At 42.8% G+C, this 17,982-nt stretch overlaps 1 protein-coding gene across 2 annotated transcripts; it reads left to right on the top strand.

The window, feature by feature from the left end:
* The first annotated feature begins 496 nt into the window (after nt 1-496).
* Nucleotides 497-17,965, top strand: LOC308105694 (amyloid-beta A4 protein-like). 2 transcript variants are annotated; one of them, XM_080456591.1, is made up of 18 exons: nt 498-732; nt 4,489-4,656; nt 4,931-5,060; nt 5,229-5,341; nt 5,735-5,925; nt 7,101-7,339; nt 7,516-7,683; nt 9,001-9,134; nt 9,357-9,431; nt 9,786-9,944; nt 10,319-10,447; nt 11,212-11,311; nt 11,616-11,683; nt 12,753-12,897; nt 14,033-14,086; nt 15,081-15,172; nt 15,325-15,471; nt 15,610-17,965. In XM_080456591.1, the coding sequence occupies exons 1-18, from the start codon at nt 673-675 to the stop codon at nt 15,709-15,711; spliced, it is 2,274 nt and encodes a 757-aa protein (XP_080312717.1). In that variant the 5' UTR covers nt 498-672; the 3' UTR covers nt 15,712-17,965. The 2 variants fall into 2 exon arrangements, with proteins under 2 accessions (XP_080312718.1, XP_080312717.1); XM_080456592.1 differs by lacking the exon at nt 7,516-7,683 and having other exon boundaries at nt 497-732.
* Nucleotides 17,966-17,982: the final 17 nt, after the last annotated feature.

Genomic DNA, 17,982 nt, shown 5'->3' with positions numbered 1-17,982 from the left:
TTTTGATTCAGCACCCCTTAATGCCCCTAAAAAACATGTATGTATCAGACCAGGTGAGTGTTGCATGCTCGGATGCATGAAGTTGTCTACCCAACTCCAACAGGCCAAAAGACATGATACCAGCACGATTTGACCCCACTGATTTGGAAAACAGAATTATAATGTGGGGGGCTTTGTTCGGCAATAGGTCTACATATTTCCCTGGCAGGAAATGCCTTCCACCACACCTGATTAAAACTACAGTAGTCACCAAGAACTCATGCCCTTCATCAGATGAATAAGGTCTGTTGACAGTGAAATATACAGTAGCCTATAGGCTATATGTAGCAGCCCAAGCATGACAACCACAGCTTTACAATTGTAACAACAATACAATTGTGATCCTCATATCTTTTGCAGTTGCCTGACAACCAAAAACTGGCCAATCATAACGTGACCGACCATCCGGGCTATGGGCTCTTGACGCTACCTTGGTGGAGCATCTGGCTGGCCAGCCTCTCTATCGCCCTCCATCATCCAAACACAGTCCTAGCCGCGGCTACATCATCATCACCGGGACACGGCAGGGAGGGATCGGGACAGAACGGAGCAGCTCGGCCCCTTGCATCAATCTCTAACGGATTTGCTTGAACAATCGTGAACATACACCGTGCTGGATATAGGGTCGACGGAATGGGCGAGCAAACGGCATTTCTGCTGTTATTGGTGGCGACCTTGACGCTCTCATCTGAGGTGCGTATATAAATGTGGAGAAATCTCGGAATTCTTAACGTTTCTCCGAGAGTCGTGTGTGCCTACAGGCCCAGAACTAGGAGCTGAAAGATAGCTTCATAAACTGAAACACGACCACCTTATATCTTACTATTCTTTCTTTTTAAATGGTCAATAAACAAATATTTACTACTTATGTGCGTTACTGGTCAACCCTGGACAATGTGCGCAATTCTATTTCTAAAACATAATCCCAGCTCAGCTTGGGGCGGCCTGCTTGTCCGGGTGAACGAAGATCTGACCTAACATATACTCGTCGTAACACGTATATATATATCTATTACAATGATCTGCTTAAATCAATAGTGTGTAAACCAGTAGACAACGCATTCCTAGCTGCAGGAATGCTACGAGGGCCTAACCGTTAGACGTCAGTCAGTGATTGACAGCTTGCCACTGGCCATGTTGGAAATGTTTTGATTGGGGCAGATGATAGATTATTTATGCCGTTTAACACCCTGTTTAGCAGACGTGTTGGTGATTTATTTTCCACCAGTGACATTATACAGTTATCCTTTAATGGGAAATGAAATGACTAATTGTTCATTTCTGGTGGTCGACTTGAGCAGTCGCTATACTTTGTTGTACTATAAAATAATAATTCTTCCAGTGCAACGTTACGTTCAATACATAGATTGGTGACTTGTCAGTTGCTTTAAAGGCCACATAGATGGAGAATACCCTGCAAGCTCTATGATTGTCTGTTTAGTCGTTTATTATGGCAATTTATAGAGGCTTCACTTTTGATTTGCTCAAATGCTACATATTTTCTCGTTGCGTCGACGTTGTTACATTGTTGCAGATCTCCAGCTGCAGGGGTGGGATACAGTGTTGCCTGATTCTGTGAGAGAAATAAGCAACCATTCCATTTTTTTGAAAGACAACACAAATCTGGTATGGGACTCCCTGGCACAAAATATTTGCAAATGGGAGTTATGGGAGACAAATACACATTAATTTGGGGGTCCGTAAAATGAACGTATTTGAGAGCCACTGGTTTAAACAACATTTAGGAAGGAAGCTCAAATAAGCAACTACACTTTAGAAACAAGCCCAAAAAACCGCAAGCCGCAATAACCAATATTTACAGAAAAATAATCCCAAAGTCGCTCATAATAAGCAGACATGGCAACACTGGTGGGATAGTTAACGCAGGCCTGTGTGTGCAGAGGAGAATGGAAAAGGATGTGTAGCTTAGTTTGACACAAGCAAGATGGCGTCGACTGCCTGGCTGCTGCTGCTGCGCTGGACCACGGCAGTCAGTCAGACAGACAGAGATGATTGCACACAGTCAGTCCTAGTTAGAAGAGCCATTGACCAGTGGTGGAAGAAGTACTCACATTTTGTACTCAAGTAAAAGTACCAATACCACAATGTAGAAATAAAAAAGTCTGGTATTCAAAATGTACTTGAGTAAAAGTACAAAAGTATTTGCATTAAAATATACTTAAGTACTGAAAGTAAAAGTACTCATTATGCAGAATGTCCCATTTCATAAGTTTTCAGATGTATAAAAATGCTTTGGAAAAAAGCAGATCTGTATGATGTTGCTGCGTTATGAGCTTGTAGATCAGCTATTTTCGAATAGCCTAAGTATACATAGGGCTGAAGTGGTTAATGTAGGTTTTGTAATAATAATCTAAATCTACAAAGTAACTAGTAACTAAAGTTTTCAAATCATTTTAGTGGAGTAAAAGTACAATATTTGTCTCTGAGATGAAGTGAAGTAGAAGTAAAAGTATTGAAAATTGGAAATACTCCAGTACAAGTAAAAGTACCTCAAAATTGTACTTAAGTACAGTACTTGAGTAAATGTACATAGTTACTTTCCACCACTGTCATTGACACATTGTATGAATTACACAGTATGAGCATTTTTCTACCGAGGAATGTGCGGATGTGTCACTTGCGAGAATAGATACTGTAGCATGTTAGATGTCAGATATACGCACCAGCAGCATTCCAAGGGAAACCTCTGCATATCCCAGACAAAATAATAAAATAAATGTCACTTGGCTTGTGGCTTGTTGTATTGTAGATTGAAGAACTGTATCTGGAGTCATTACTGAAATGCTTTTGGTAGTCTGACTCTGCACATTCTGTGAAAAAAGGGGAGTTTTTTCTTGAAGGTAGATGCAATTAGTAAAAAATTATTATCACTAATTAGTAGAATTAAAATCACAGGATACAGTAGTAATGAAGTAAAGCTCTTTCACACTTGACATAAACCATCTTATGCATGCAGTATCACTGCTTTAAAGTGCTTTGATCACCAAATTAGTTGAATGGCAGATGTCAACCATAACAATGTTGTCAGAAATGCCATAAGAACAAGGTTTCAGTAGCATAACCGATATCCCCACACACTAGGGTGTTGGTTCCTGCACTTAGTCTGCTTACTATTGCAGTTTTGTTTCTGCGCCACTGCTATGATTAGAACCTAAAGGGCAAGACAGATGCTCTACACACAAAGTGGTCCAACCACACACATAATGGTATGATTGATTGATCGCATAGACTGCAGCAGGCTGATAAGAAAATCATTTTAGGACATCCCATCATGAATCACTTCTGGTAAATTTTATGTGTTGCGGCACAAACCAGACAATGCTGTTAAAATGTTGGTTTTAATACTTAAATGTATATACACGTCTATCTATCTCTGTCTGTCTGTCTGTCTGTCTGTCTATCCGTCCGTCCGTCCGTCCGTCCGACTTTTTGTTGTTGTTGCACTGTTGCAATAAATGTGCCATTGCTCTTTCACCCTTCCTCACACCACAAGCCATCATCAACTTCGAATTAGTGATTTTTCCACCAGAATGGCAACAGATGGCTTGGTGGCAAGTGTTTTGTTAGCTTGCAGTGTCAGTTTTTTTGTCAGTGTTTCCAAGATAAATGGAAGGACCAGAAGGTAAGCTAGTCTGAGTGAGACTTCCTCCAATTGTATTGGCAAACAAAAAGAGGGGAAAAACCAATGTCCCAGAATGCTGTTCGTTCAGCTGGGTAGTAGGAAGCTCGTGATTCTTTTGTGCCTCGTCAGAGAGTACAGGGAGTAACTCCTCTTAAAGGTATTCGCCCAGAGCCACATTTCTATAGCTTATAGATTATAATACTAACACTTAATGACTGTTTTTCCTATATTAGGATTCAACCTCCTCACACTCTCCTCTTTCCTTGTGACATTTCTCTCACACCTTATTGACTCAGTGAGACAATGGGCCTAATAAAGGTGGACATACATTCACACACCCTGCAGTATGAATGCTGAGCTCTTAGGCCTGTTGGGTGTAAGGGATTCAGCACACTGCTTTGCCCGGCTCGGGCTTAAAGCACTATTTATGCTAAAAACTAGGGTGTTCTGTGCACAGCTGTGGTGCGTATTTTCTTTGGTGATGGTGGGGATAGCAGGATATAACTCGTGCACAAGAGAAGAAAACTACTGCGCACACAAAAATAGAATGCGTAGCTTTTTGCTTCATACTTATGCTCTTTAGAATCTCAACTTTAATAAAGAGTGGCATTGCTATGGGATTCAAATGCCACAACCCTCTCAGCACAATGTCTAGGGATGTGAATGAATGAACATCGTTTTATTGTTATTCTGTATTTAACTGTAACTAAATATTGTAAATAATCAACAATTATTAACTTGTGCCATTCGTTACTCATCCTGACCTTTTCCCATGCCTCTGCTCTCTTGACCACTTGTCTCTCCAGGTGCCTGCTGATGACTCTGTGGGTCTGCTAGCGGAGCCCCAGGTGGCCATGTTTTGTGGGAAGCTCAACATGCACGTCAATGTGCAGAGTGGCAAATGGGAGTCGGATCCCTCGGGCACCAAAAGCTGCATTGGCACCAAGGAGGGAATCCTGCAGTACTGCCAAGAGGTGAGAGACAAAGAGAGAGAGTGAGCGACTTGAGAGAGAAAAATGAGGCGGGGTATTGCATAGGAGATGTCTGAAATTTATGCAGAGGAGACAGCATAGAAGAACGGAACAAAAACATTAAAACGTTATTATGTGATTGTTACAGAAGGAGGGAGCGTGATATTAAAACATTTCGGCATGTGTGTGAGATTAGAGGAAATGGCTGTAAGGGGTGCAGAGCAGAGCAAAGACCTGGTGTTTGTGCAGAAAACTCAAGCTCTCAGCTTTTCTCCAGGTGTACCCTGAGCTGCAGATAACGAACGTTGTGGAGGCCAACCAGCCCGTCAGCATCCACAACTGGAGCAAGAAGGGCCGCAAGCAGTACCGCAGTCCTGTACACATTGTGGTCCCATACCGCTGCCTGGGTAAGCATTCCTAACAATGTATATATGAGTGTGTGTGTGTGTGTGTGTGTGTGTGTGTGTGTGTGTGTGTGCGTGTGCGTGTGCGTGTGCGTGTGCATGTGTGCGTGCGCGCCTGTTTGCAATACTACATTACTACTTGTGGGGAACTGAAACTTCTTCATGTTGCAGTCGGGGAGTTTGTCAGCGATGCTCTGCTTGTTCCGGACAAGTGCAAGTTCCTGCACCAGGAACGCATGGACCAGTGTGAGAGCCACCTGCACTGGCACACGGTAGCCAAAGAGGTGAGGTGACAGAGACACATATCCTACGCACTATCTTGCTTATAGTCACAGCTAGGCTGTCAGTCGAACTCCATTTCTGGTCCTCTGTAGACTCCCTGTAGTTTTCCCTGGGATGTCTTTTCTCAAATTACTCAGTGATTCCTTATCTTCACCTTCTGTCTAGTCCCCACCCCGTCAGGTAACTCTGTGAATATGGTCAATGCTGTCATCTTTATTGCTGTTTTTTGTCAGTCACTGAGGTTTTACCACAATAGTGAGCCCTCACAAAGGCCTGTTATGATTTATAGGTTCTGTACTCTCATTTCGTGTGCTGTTTATAGATGAGTGGGAGAAGTCAGTGCTTAGGAGGAGTGCTGTAGCAGCATTATGATTAATGGCTGTTATTATTATTAGTCCTGCGGTGACCGCTCCATGAATCTCCACGACTACGGGATGCTGTTGCCGTGCGGCATTGATCGTTTCCGAGGGGTGGAATTCGTCTGCTGTCCGGTGGAGGCAGAGCGGGATTCCGATAGCGTGGAAATGGAGGGGGAGGAGTCAGACGTCTGGTGGGGTGGAGCCGAGAATGAATATGCCGACAACAGGTATCGTCATTCACATCTATGCCTACGGACTCCATTAAAGGTGTATCTGCTTATGTCTGACCAATGGCCGATTTCTTTGTCCGATCCTGTTTTTGGAGAGTCCTAGCTCACCATTTACCGATGCTTTGACCGATATTTGATCAAAAAGTGAAAATCTATAGTGCTCGGATGGCGCACTGCTAAACCTGCCCACCACCACGGAGGTTGTGGGTTCGAATCCACCGTGGTGCATCCGGCTTTCTGGGGCGTCTATACGAACACAATTGGCCCGTGTTCGGGGGAGGGAAGCCGGGTGATGAGGGTGATATTTGTCATGTAATCCTACGGGGTGGGGCGGCGGGGGGCTCCTCACTGGCAGGTGAATCAGTAGGATACAACAGCAGTGACAACACAAAAATGTGTGTGGGGAGGAATCAATTGGCATAACTACCAAATTGGGGAGAAAAGGGGGTAAAAAAAAGCTATAAATAATTGCAAAATCGATTTGAAAAACCTTGAATTGATTAAAAGTTTTAGAAAATAGTCAAATCAGAAATAGGTGATTTACAAGATTGCAACTTGCTGCAACGCAGTGCGTTGCGATCTTGTTCAACATAAAAAAATCACACCCTGTGTGAAGTGGGCGGTGTCTTGCTAGCTAATCACAATACTGAATGGAGTCAACCAATCATGTACAAAAAATAAATACATTTATTGATGGACGAAACCATAACTTAAAAAAAACAAATTTATGTTTTTTTTAAAGTTATGGTTTCTTATATAGGGCTATGCACATGTGTCATGTGACACTGGCCAATCACAGTCTTGAATAGACTGTGATTGGCCAATCACGGTGCAGGGTTAGGCGGGGTACTTTTTGGCCAATCACAGCGCAGGATAATTGTACAAATTTCCAAACCTCACTTATAGGGGCGGTTTCACCGCCCAAAAAAACATGCCACCTATGATGTCATGCCCAAAAGAGTACAGTGTGCTACTGGGTGCTGTAAGGTGCTACAGGGTGCTGTAAGGTGCTGCAGGGTTACAAAGTGGGACATATCGACAGCATAATTGCCGATACTAATTTCCTCAATAAAGTCAAATAACAGCCAATATATCAGCCCGACCAATATATCGATCTGGCTCTAATGAACAAGACATACTGTCTTTATTTACCACTACCACTGTCTCTATAGCATGTCCCGTCAGGCAGACACAGAGCCTGCCACCACGGAGGACGACGAGGACGAGGACGAAGAGGAGGAGTCCTTTGACAGGGACGAGAATGGAGACGGCGACGAAGACGACGATGACGACGATGAGGATGAGGAGGACGACATGACGGAGGAGCGGGATAGCGACGAGCGCAACGCCAATGTCGCCATGACCACTACCACCACCACCACCACTGAATCGGTTGAGGAAGTTGTTCGAGGTAGGAACTCTGGAGCAAGCCGGTTAGCAGGCGTGTGCACTATGCATGGAGTTGATTTTCCATCATTGTAATCATTGTTTTCTTTGAAAATGTCCACATCATGAATTCATGTTATTTTATTATTTACATTTCATTTGTGTGTGCTTGTTTTTGCTGGCTGTCTGTATGTACTTCAGCGGTATGTTGGGCACGTGCTGACTCTGGCCCGTGTCATGCCATGCTGGAGCGTTGGTACTTCATGCCCGAGAAGGGCACCTGTGCCCCCTTCCTATTTGGGGGCTGTGGGGGAAACAGAAATAACTTTGACTCGGAGGAGTACTGCCTATCTGTCTGCAGCAGTTCCTGTAAGTGCCAGGATTTGGAGCCCTCTGACGCCTTAACTGGCCTGATCCCGCTCTCCAGGCTGGGGTCTCTTACTCCAACTCTTTTCCTCTGCACCCCGTCATGCCTTCTCTTTCACCCTCTCCTTCTCCTGAGTGTCTGATGGTTCTTAACCACTTGGGCCCGATGATAGGTGTGTGGTGCATTATGGCACAGTAGCAAACAAAGGGCAGGATGTTATCGCGTTTATTTCTCAACAAGCTAATACTTGCTGCTGTGCCTTTGATCTGAAAAGTAAACAGACAAACCTGTTATTCCCCTGGAATAACTGGTTTGGTTGTGTCTTATGACATCAGCATAGAAAATGCCCTCGATATTAATCTATGGTCTGAAAACAAAAAAACTAAGATCAAGTTGATCAAGCCCCAATGTCCCTGGTGGAAAACAACCACAATGCTCTACTAGTTACCTGTCACATTAACACGAATCATTCATTCACTCTCTCTTCAAATAATACTATCTCTTCAAGTAATACTCAGGCCTTCACTCTAACCTGCTCAGTAGCACAAACTGATATTTCTTCTTATACTACTAAACCTGTCAGTTGTCTGTCTATTAATGACATCATGTCCTGACTAGCAGAGTGTTGCAATATTTTCATAGATAGTTTGGTGGTGATGGTGGTGGTGGTGTGTGTGTGTGTGTGTGTATGTGTATGCGCGCGTGCGTGCGTGTGTGTACGAAGGTTGTAAAGGGCAATCGTTGCTTTAGTCTTGGTGACAATTTCTGCCCAGTTAAGCACAACTCTCCCTCAGTGGTAGAGGATGACGCAGCGCTTGCCCTGATCCTGACGAAGCAGTATTTATCTTATCTCTACTCTCCCACATAAAACAAACGATACACGTGCAAGCGCGCACACACACACACACACACACACACACACACACACACACACACACACACACACACACACACACACACACACACACACACACACACACACACACACACTATCTGGCAGTCTAGGACTCCTCTTCGTCCTCGTCACATATTTTACTGCGAACAATGCATAAGCTAACATTGTTCATCCTTTCGCTCTCACTGAACTTGTAATAATTTCTTAGTGTGTCTTGAACTAAACTTGAACGACTGATATACTTTGCAATGAAATGCATGTCTCACACTCCGTGTGATTGATGTTTTTTTGCCTTCTTTCCCTTTTATGAATCCTTCTCGTTCCCTCCCCCCATCATCCTCTGCATCTCTCTCCCTCTGTGTCCTCTTCATTCCTACACCACACTCCACCCCGTCTTCCATTTAATTCCTCTGCCCTCCTCCAGTGCCCACCATGGCTCCCAGCCCGCCTGATGCCGTGGACCGCTACCTGGAAGCTCCTGGAGATGACAACGAACATGCAGACTTCCAGAAGGCCAAAGAAAGCCTCGAGGCCAAGCACCACGAAAGGATGTCCCAGGTATGTGTGGGTGTGTGTGTGTGCGTGCGTGCGAGTGTGTGAGTGCGTACGTGTGCCCTTAATTAATGTGACGTTTAGCTTGTTTCACTTAACCTCAGTTCCTGCTGTCGGGTATGTTTCAACATCATGTTGCCTGAAGGGGGTTGTCCAGTGGATCACAGTCATACTATGCAGGCAGAGAGGGTTATTAATGCACCCTGACATGAGACTCTGTCTATCTAGGTAATGAGGGAGTGGGAGGAGGCGGAGAGGCAGGCCAAGAGTCTACCTCGTGCTGACAAGAAAGCTGTCATCCAGGTAGGACACACACACGCACTCACGCTCACACACACACACACACACACACACACACACACACACACACACACACACACACGTACAGGCAAACATTTGCCTATGCATTAGAATGCATGTCTTATCCTGTATCCCACGAGGGGTTCTTGAGGGGGTTCCAGGGGTTCCCAGCTAAAGGATTGATAGTTAAGAACCAAATAGACCTTTACATGTCTGTAACTAAGAGAGTGTACAAATGTACACTCTCAGAGTTAAATGAACACTGAGGATTATACTGTATAGATTAGGTTAGAGGGTTAGAAGGTGTGTCCGTTGTGTGTGTGACCGTTGAGCTGTTCCTGTGCTGTGGGTGTGCAGCACTTCCAGGAGAAGGTGGAGGCTCTGGAGCAGGAGGCTGCAGGAGAGAGGCAGCAGCTGGTGGAGACTCACATGGCACGGGTGGAGGCTTTGCTCAACAGCCGCCGCCGCCTGGCTCTGGAAAATTACCTCGGCTCCCTGCAGGCTAACCCTCCACGGGTACACACGCACACACACATACACACACATATACACATTACACACAGTCACACCATAGGAGATAAATATTACACACTACTGTACCACACACATTGCTCTGAATGCCGAGCTGTTAGCATACAAAGGCAGGGTTATTCTTAAGCTGAATAATTACTAATTAATCTTGTATAAAAGCATACAGCATCATCAAAGTACGATTCTGATCAACACTCTGCAAGTACTAAGTGGCAGTGAGCACCTTGAACAGTTATCTAATTCATGGAGAAGTCAATCCTTACTGTCGTTCCCTCTTTGTCTTATTGTGTTGTTACCGTACTTTAGTGACTAAATGGTTACAATACAGTGTGATATAACCATTCCTCTCCTACAACCAGCCTCGCCAGGTGTTGAGTCTATTGAAGAAGTACGTACGTGCTGAGCAGAAGGACAGGCAGCACACCTTGAAACATTATGAGCATGTCCGGACCGTGGACCCCAAGAAAGCTGCACAGATCCGACCCCAGGTACTCTTAAATCGTCCGCACACAAGTACAGTTGGAGAGGGAAAGTTACCAATGTTACCAATGGTGCATTGGTCACTTTGTTGAATTTTCTTATAATTAATTATTAATATTATATATAATATTTCAATGTTGTATGTATAGTATTTTGTGAGAGTATTTTATGCGCACGCACATACTCTCTCGCGCACGTGCACTCACTCACGCACACACACACACACACGCACGCACGCACGCACGCACACACACACACACACACACACACACACACACACACACAGGACACAATTACAACTTTTAACTGTAATACCTCCTTAAGGCTCTTGCGGTCACAAAGGCTTTTACATGGCCACAACAAAGGAAACAAATCATTTGTTTAAAACCCTTAATCTGGCAAGGACAAACTCACAGGACCAAATCCTTGTGGGAAAAGAAACAGAAGACACCCCAAAAAAAAGGCTTATTTATCTATTTTTTTTAAAGAAACAGATTGCCACCGTTATTTAATCATAAATGTGCTAATATAAAATATGTTCTTTTAGAGTGCACCCAATTAATGCCGGAAAATTCTTAGTGTTGTCATAACATTTAATGTGTTCTGTCGGTGGTTCCCCAAGGAACCTACGTATGTAGGAGACCACAATTTGAGTTGATACAACTAAATCAATAAGTGCTTATTAGCCTGTGTTCAATCTTTATTGTCTTCTCTGCATTAAATACTGTTTCTAAAGGAATTTGGACTGAAATTAACTTTATCTGGTCATCAGGTTCTGACCCACCTGCGTGTGATTGATGAGAGGATGAACCAATCACTGGGGCTGCTCTACAAGGTGCCTGGTGTTGCCAGTGAGATCCAGGACCAAGTCTGTGAGTTTTGGTTTTAATATCTAATGAAGACATACTTCATGAACACGCCTCAGTGCCTTAAGCTACTTTATGGAGGACAAAAGCCTACACTATAATGAAGCATTTTGTAGCATGTCTGAATTGTGGTATGCCTTGCTGGTAGTATAGTATTCTATAGTCAGGTTCTCTGTAATGTTGAGTAAGTAGAATAGGTGTCGTAAATCTGGACATCATCAAGCTTGCATTTTCCTCTCCAGCTTAACTTCATTCTACACCCTTCTCTCCTCCCCCACCCCCCCCCCCCTCTCTCTCTCTCTCACTCTAGCTGCTCTGATGCAGAGGGTTCAGTCTGAGCTGTCTCAGCAAGTCTCCTCCCTGCAGAGCGATGGGAGGGTGAGTTGAGTTGTACCCACTCACATATGCACTCTCTCTCTCTCTCCCCTCATATAAACTGCACTCTCTCTCTCTCTCTCTCTCTCTCTCATTCACTCTCTCTCTGAGACATAAATAGAACCACCTCTCTCTGTCAAGGTAACACAGGAGAGAGAAGCATACAGCACGAGCATGTGCTCACTTGCACCTCACATGGTGATATAAGGAATTACATGAAATAGAAAGAAGTGCCTCAGTAATCTAGGATCATCTAGGATCAGGTAAAACAAGAACCTAGCAACAGTTTAAATAGTATGATATAAAAAAAAGGATGCCAGGTCAACAAATGAACCTGGCATCTGTCTAAATAACATGCTATGTGTGATCAAAAAGTCATAGCACACTCACGCACAGGTAAATTAAACTTACGTGATCATATCAATAATTTTCTATTTTAAATTTTGATTGATGAATGGACCGAACTAAGTTGTGATTCTTTACCCAGAGGAATACCTCCCCCATCTGGTGAGCTTTTCACATAATCGTTAAAGTGAGTGTCTCAATTCATCAGGTCAGTTTAAATAATTAATCTATTCGGCAGTTCTTTCTTATTAGCAGTAGTTGCAAGTTTCACATACACACGCTATTATTGTTACTATATTTACTGATTTTATTGTCTACTATTCATAATGTATGTGTAGGCTAATGTAATGTAATGATTTTATATTTGTAAAGGTGCGTGCGCTCTCACAATATTTTCATATTGGCATGCATAATGCACATGGCCAGGAGCATGCGCATGCACATGCATTATAGGTGTGCTCCCCCACCTCTGAAAATAGCACTACACCCCTGAAGCATCCCTATTCTGGGGCAATCATTCTGCAAAAACAGCAGATCTGCAACCTCACAACGTGTCACAACTGGACGCGTTGTGAGCTTGTACATCGGCTATTTCTTAGTATACAGGGAAAAAAGGTGGGTGCCTAGTATAGACCCCTGGGGGATTCTAAGTATGTATGGGGGGCTTAAGTGGTTAAATTAACACTGTGTACACATACAGAAAGTAATATGTATGTGTTCGTTCCAGGCGGACAGCAGAGTGAGTTATGGTAACGACGCCCTGATGCCAGATCAGACCTATAGCTCTGCTCCAATGGAGCCTGGCTTTGACCTTGACCGACTGGGCTTTATCCACCCAGAGAGCTTCAACCAGCCCAACACAGAGAACCACGGTAAAACACACATACACACAATAGACTTGTACACAGTAAAATCCTCATTGTTCATTTAACTCAGAGGGCCCTATTTTGCACAGCTTCTTATGCCTTATGACTAATCTTATAACACATTTATTATATTATTTTGAACAACATTTTTAAATAGTGAAAATAGCCTATCTATAGCTGCACGTTGTGAGCTTGTAGATTGGCTATTTTCACTATTTGAAAATGTTTTTAAAAATAAAGAATTATAAGGCATACGACGCAAATGGACCTGGAAGGGTCCATCTGGTTACATTCGCACATTGTAAGATAAAGAAGACATTTCCCTACTGTAGCCTTATTCCAATCATTACTGCAATGCATCATCGAACCATGATTTCAGCTCCGCCCCAAATCTCACAGAGAACCACGGTAAAACACACATACACACAATAGACTTGTACACAGTAAAATCCTCATTGTTCATTTAACTCAATGGGCCCTATTTTGCACAGCTTCTTATGCCTTATGACTAATCTTGATTTCAGCTCTGCCCCAAATAGTACCTCTGTATAACGAGCCCTTCACACATGACACGTAGGCAGCAACTTGCGTCACCATCGGTGCAAGCAGAGATCCAACAGCGTCAAAAATAATAAATATTGGCAGTCATCTTTGTTTATATAGTATTGCAAAGACCATCACTTGAGCTTCGTTTTAGCCTTGATTGTGGGAACTGCATATGACACTACCACACACAAACCAACTCAAAATCAATGGGAAAAGGGAGAGGGGGTAATCCCAGTACAAATAGAAATCAGTCATGGTGTTACAATAAAACACCTATATCAACATAAACCACCAAATGAACCATTACATGAAATGGAACATGACACAACACTACACATTGTCTACACACAGCCCCACAACATATATCCCCAACGCATTCCCATATTCAAATAACAACGTAAACAACACAATAAAACACACTTCCTGCGCCCAGGGGCAACCTGAGAAATCAACATTGCGAGCTTCAGTTGACATGTACCCAGCATTCAGAGCAGGGAGATCAGAGAATACTGCTTGTTTTTTCACGATTTTGAAGCCTAATGTTTATCCTCCAAAATGTTTATGTTTCTCTTTTGGTCTGACTGTTTTGCTGCAGTGGAACCTGTTGATGCTCGTCCAGTGCCAGACAGAGGCCTCCCCACACGACCTGGTGTGTATGTGATGTGCATGTGTGATTGTTTGTGGTCTATTTTCTGGTAGTTTATCTGATATGGGTGTGAATATGCACGTTTTTGTAGTTTAGAATCTGTGATTGTTATGGCCATTTGTTTAGAGGAAAAGAGTAGAAAGACGTGCACTTGCACGTGTTGGGCAGGTGCTGAGCAAAAAATAACAATGAACTAAGAACAAATGACATAAATGTGACGGGGATTCCAGTCTGAAAACAGGGCGGGACATATCACAGATTGATTGCCAGACAATGTTATCAGTGACAGTATGAGCTCTGCTCTGAGTCGCCTCTCTCGCATCAAGCAGACCAGGAAAATGAGGAAGTAACATCAACATAATTTTGTCTTTTATTTGTAAATCTGTGTATGTAAAACATATATCCCCTACCGCAGGGTCCCCAACTTTTTTGTCCCCAAGGAACCCTTTCAGTATTTTCAATACCTTTGCGGATCCCCCTCGTTTAAACTATTAAATAGGCTATTTATTCATTATTAATCACCAATGTAGGCTATATCACTTTTGATTGTCTTTATATTTACAAAATAATGTTGAAGTAACCGATTTAACATTTATCCCTTATTAAACAACAATGTATATAACATTTTACTGTCTTCTTTTTACATAATGGGGGTGGTATCCCAGTAAAAAAATAACAAACACTCACACAATGATGGGCTCCATTTAAAGAAAATGTGTATTGCACCCTTAAAGTGCTGTGATGTTTCGGGCTACATGCCTGTTTGTTTAGAGGGGCACAAATACACATGATCTCTCTATCAGAGTATTCTACCATATACTGTAATAGCAATAAAATGCTGCATTTATGTCATTGATTGCATATATATAAACTATGCATGCGAAAACACTACTATAGTGTTCTCATACATCTTAACCTCTATAGTGCTGTGTGTTTGTGTGTGTGTTTAACTTTTTGACCATATATTTTCTCTATGTTCTCCCAAATGTGTGTTCAGTATCTGCTCTTAAGCCAGAGGAGATGCCAGAAGTGCGGATGGAGACAGAGGAGAGAATAAGTGCCGGCTATGAAGTTCACCATCAAAAACTGGTATTAAACCCCATCACTTATTATATTTAAATTTTAGTACATCGCCTTAACCTTGGCCTTGCTGAAGTGGGACAGAATCACTCATTCATTTGAGCTCTCATGTGCAAGTGTCGGGTTTGACTGAAGGTTTTTTGTTTTGTCTTGATTCACAGGTGTTCTTCGCAGAGGACGTAGGGTCCAACAAGGGCGCCATCATCGGACTGATGGTCGGAGGAGTGGTCATTGCGACTGTCATCGTCATCACCCTGGTGATGTTGAGGAAGAAGCAGTACACCTCCATCCACCATGGAGTCATTGAGGTAAAGGAGAGCACTTCTTAACTTGGGTGAAGTGTGTGTGGTCATATACTATTGTTGAAGATTGACTCTTTGTAGTACACGGGCTAAAAGGAATATGGTAGTTTCTGTTTTGCTAACCCTAATGTTCTGTGTTGGTAGGTGGATGCTGCAGTGACACCGGAGGAGCGCCACCTGTCCAAGATGCAGCAGAACGGCTATGAGAACCCCACCTACAAATTCTTTGAGCAGATGCATAACTAAGAAGCTGCTCATAATCATTTTTCTTTTGGCTTACTCCCATGTCACTATTCTGCTTGTTGGCGCTGTTCCATCCTGGTTCGCTGCCATTTCCCCTTCCAGCTCACCTCTTACCTGTTTATTGCCTGTAGTATTGACGGCAACAAAGAGGCCCAAGTAGTATTCTACAGGTCGATTTTCATCCTGTTTGAAGGCATGGTTAACTTGGTGGATTTGTTTAAAGGAAATGGCATGGAACATAAATGGAATGCCTTCTTAAGCCTCTATCCCTTGATTGTGAAGTGCAGCACTTCAACATCCATACATCGGCAATTTGGTCAGACAAGGGCACCCTGTTTCACCTGCACATTTTAGCCAATCAAAGAAGATATGCCATAGTGTTTGTACAGAGAAGCCAACAACACCATATCTACTATTTATATCAAGTAATTTATCGAGAGTTCAGACATCCCCCTGCAGTATTGCACTCAAACCTCAAAGGTAAACCACAAAGCCTGCAAAGCCCCACTATTTCAATATTCCCTTACTCTCCATCTCTCCCATGCGTTCCTGCTCCCGTACTCTCAGATGACAGCTGTGCTGTGTTTGGTGACATAACAAGCTCTTTAGAGCTGGCGATGGGAGGAGGGGCTCTCTGAGCGCCTCTCTGCAGGATCAAAATACCCCAAGCGTTACAGGTTTGTTTTTTCAAAAAAGGAGAAAAAGCTGAAAAAAATGCATACAGTATATCTACACATCATCAGAATATGTAAAAGTTGAAAAAATATTGAATGTTTTGTTTTCTTATTATTCTTTTTTTTATTTTGTGTAATGTATTGAATTTAAGACAGAGATTAGCTGTAAGTACATGTAGTGCATGGCAATATTGATGACAGATACAGTATTCTGTACATTGAGGTCCTCAGCTTCACCTGTGAGACTGGTCCTCATCGTACTAGACGTTTTAGCAGGATTGTACATTTCTAGTGTCTTCTTTGTGATCTTGTGATATGAAGAAGGAAAAAAAGAAAAAAAGAGTATTTAGAATCTGGTCTGCTTTGTTGTCACACAGAGACGTGCTTTAACTGAATCTCTTTGCTCTTTAAGTTCGTCTCCATGACTCACTCTGTGTTCGCTGCATGGGCAGAATGCTCTTATCTATATGTAATATAATATTATGAAGTGTGATAGTGTCCGAAAGGAAGTCAGTTGTGTTACTGTTTGCGTTCTATGCACTCTGAATTTCATTTAGGAAGTCTGAAAATGTTCCATTTCTATGTTTTTTGTTGTTTTTTATGACATTGCCATTGCGTTTTTTCCTCCAATCATTCCAGAATTAACATTCCACTCTCCTTCTTGCCTGTAAATATTTGGATCATTTACATTCCAGATGCAAATAGTCCATTTTCAATATCAAACTCTTAACTCTCCATCTCGCATTCGTTTTTTGTGTTCTCCTCGATCCTGCTCCGAATATTCTGATCCCCCCCCCGTCCCCCGTCTCCTCCGTTTCAGCTGCGTCAGCAGCACTGTGCAGTGCAGCACCCTGGAGGCTGTGCAAGAATTTGATTAGGAGATGGGACTTATGTCTTAGCTTAGAGAGATTATAATGTGTCAAACCAACATTCTCTGCCCTGGCCCTTCCCTTTTACACTCAATACATTACTCTGTCTCACATTCCCTTCTCCATGTCGCACAAACACATTCTATTTTTCTATATTTCTTAGGTTGTTTATACATGTACAGTGTCCGTTTGTGGTGGATATCCCTTGCTTGCCTATTTGTTGTTATGTCTCTTTTTTCAAGTCTCAGGCCTTTGTGTTAAAATGGAGGCTAAACACTAATGTTACTTGTAGGCCAGTATTTGGACATCATGTAGGGTTAAGTCAAGCATCACCACCAAATGAATGGCTTCTCTGAAGTTTGGAAGCACATATCTGAGCAGTGTATTGAGACAAGACATTTCCTTCTCCCCAAAATATCCAGATACCGCCTCCAATAAACATGAATGTGACATGCATATTGTGCTATTATGACACATGCACTTCACCATCACCTTCACACCCTCTTTCCACTTACATGTACATACACAAGACACTAACTGAAGCTCTTAATCAGGTGAATGTTTAAATTTTGTGTGGATTCTCATTCTGGGTATCCTTTGGAAGCTAGTATTTGTTTTCTCCCTGCGTAGCTAAATGAACCATTTGCTTAGACATGAGAAAAGCTTTCGACACTCACTATCCCATGAATAAAATTTTGAATGTACATATAACCATCTGGCTCTGTACTTCT

The sequence above is a fragment of the Gymnoscopelus braueri genome (assembly GCF_963280865.1).
Source record: "Gymnoscopelus braueri genome assembly, chromosome: 18".
Taxonomy (NCBI): domain Eukaryota; kingdom Metazoa; phylum Chordata; class Actinopteri; order Myctophiformes; family Myctophidae; genus Gymnoscopelus; species Gymnoscopelus braueri.
Note: the sequence above shows the minus strand (reverse complement) of the source record. Positions and strands in the feature narration are given on the sequence as shown.

Excerpts from the sequence above, each read along its gene's own strand:
- LOC308105694 (XM_080456591.1), top strand. The coding sequence starts at position 673 with ATGGGCGAGCAAACGGCATTTCTGCTGTTATTGGTGGCGACCTTGACG. Across the intron at positions 4,657-4,930 it reads TCCTGCAGTACTGCCAAGAG|GTGTACCCTGAGCTGCAGAT; the intron begins GTGAGAGACAAA and ends GCTTTTCTCCAG. Across the intron at positions 5,342-5,734 it reads GGCACACGGTAGCCAAAGAG|TCCTGCGGTGACCGCTCCAT; the intron begins GTGAGGTGACAG and ends TATTATTATTAG.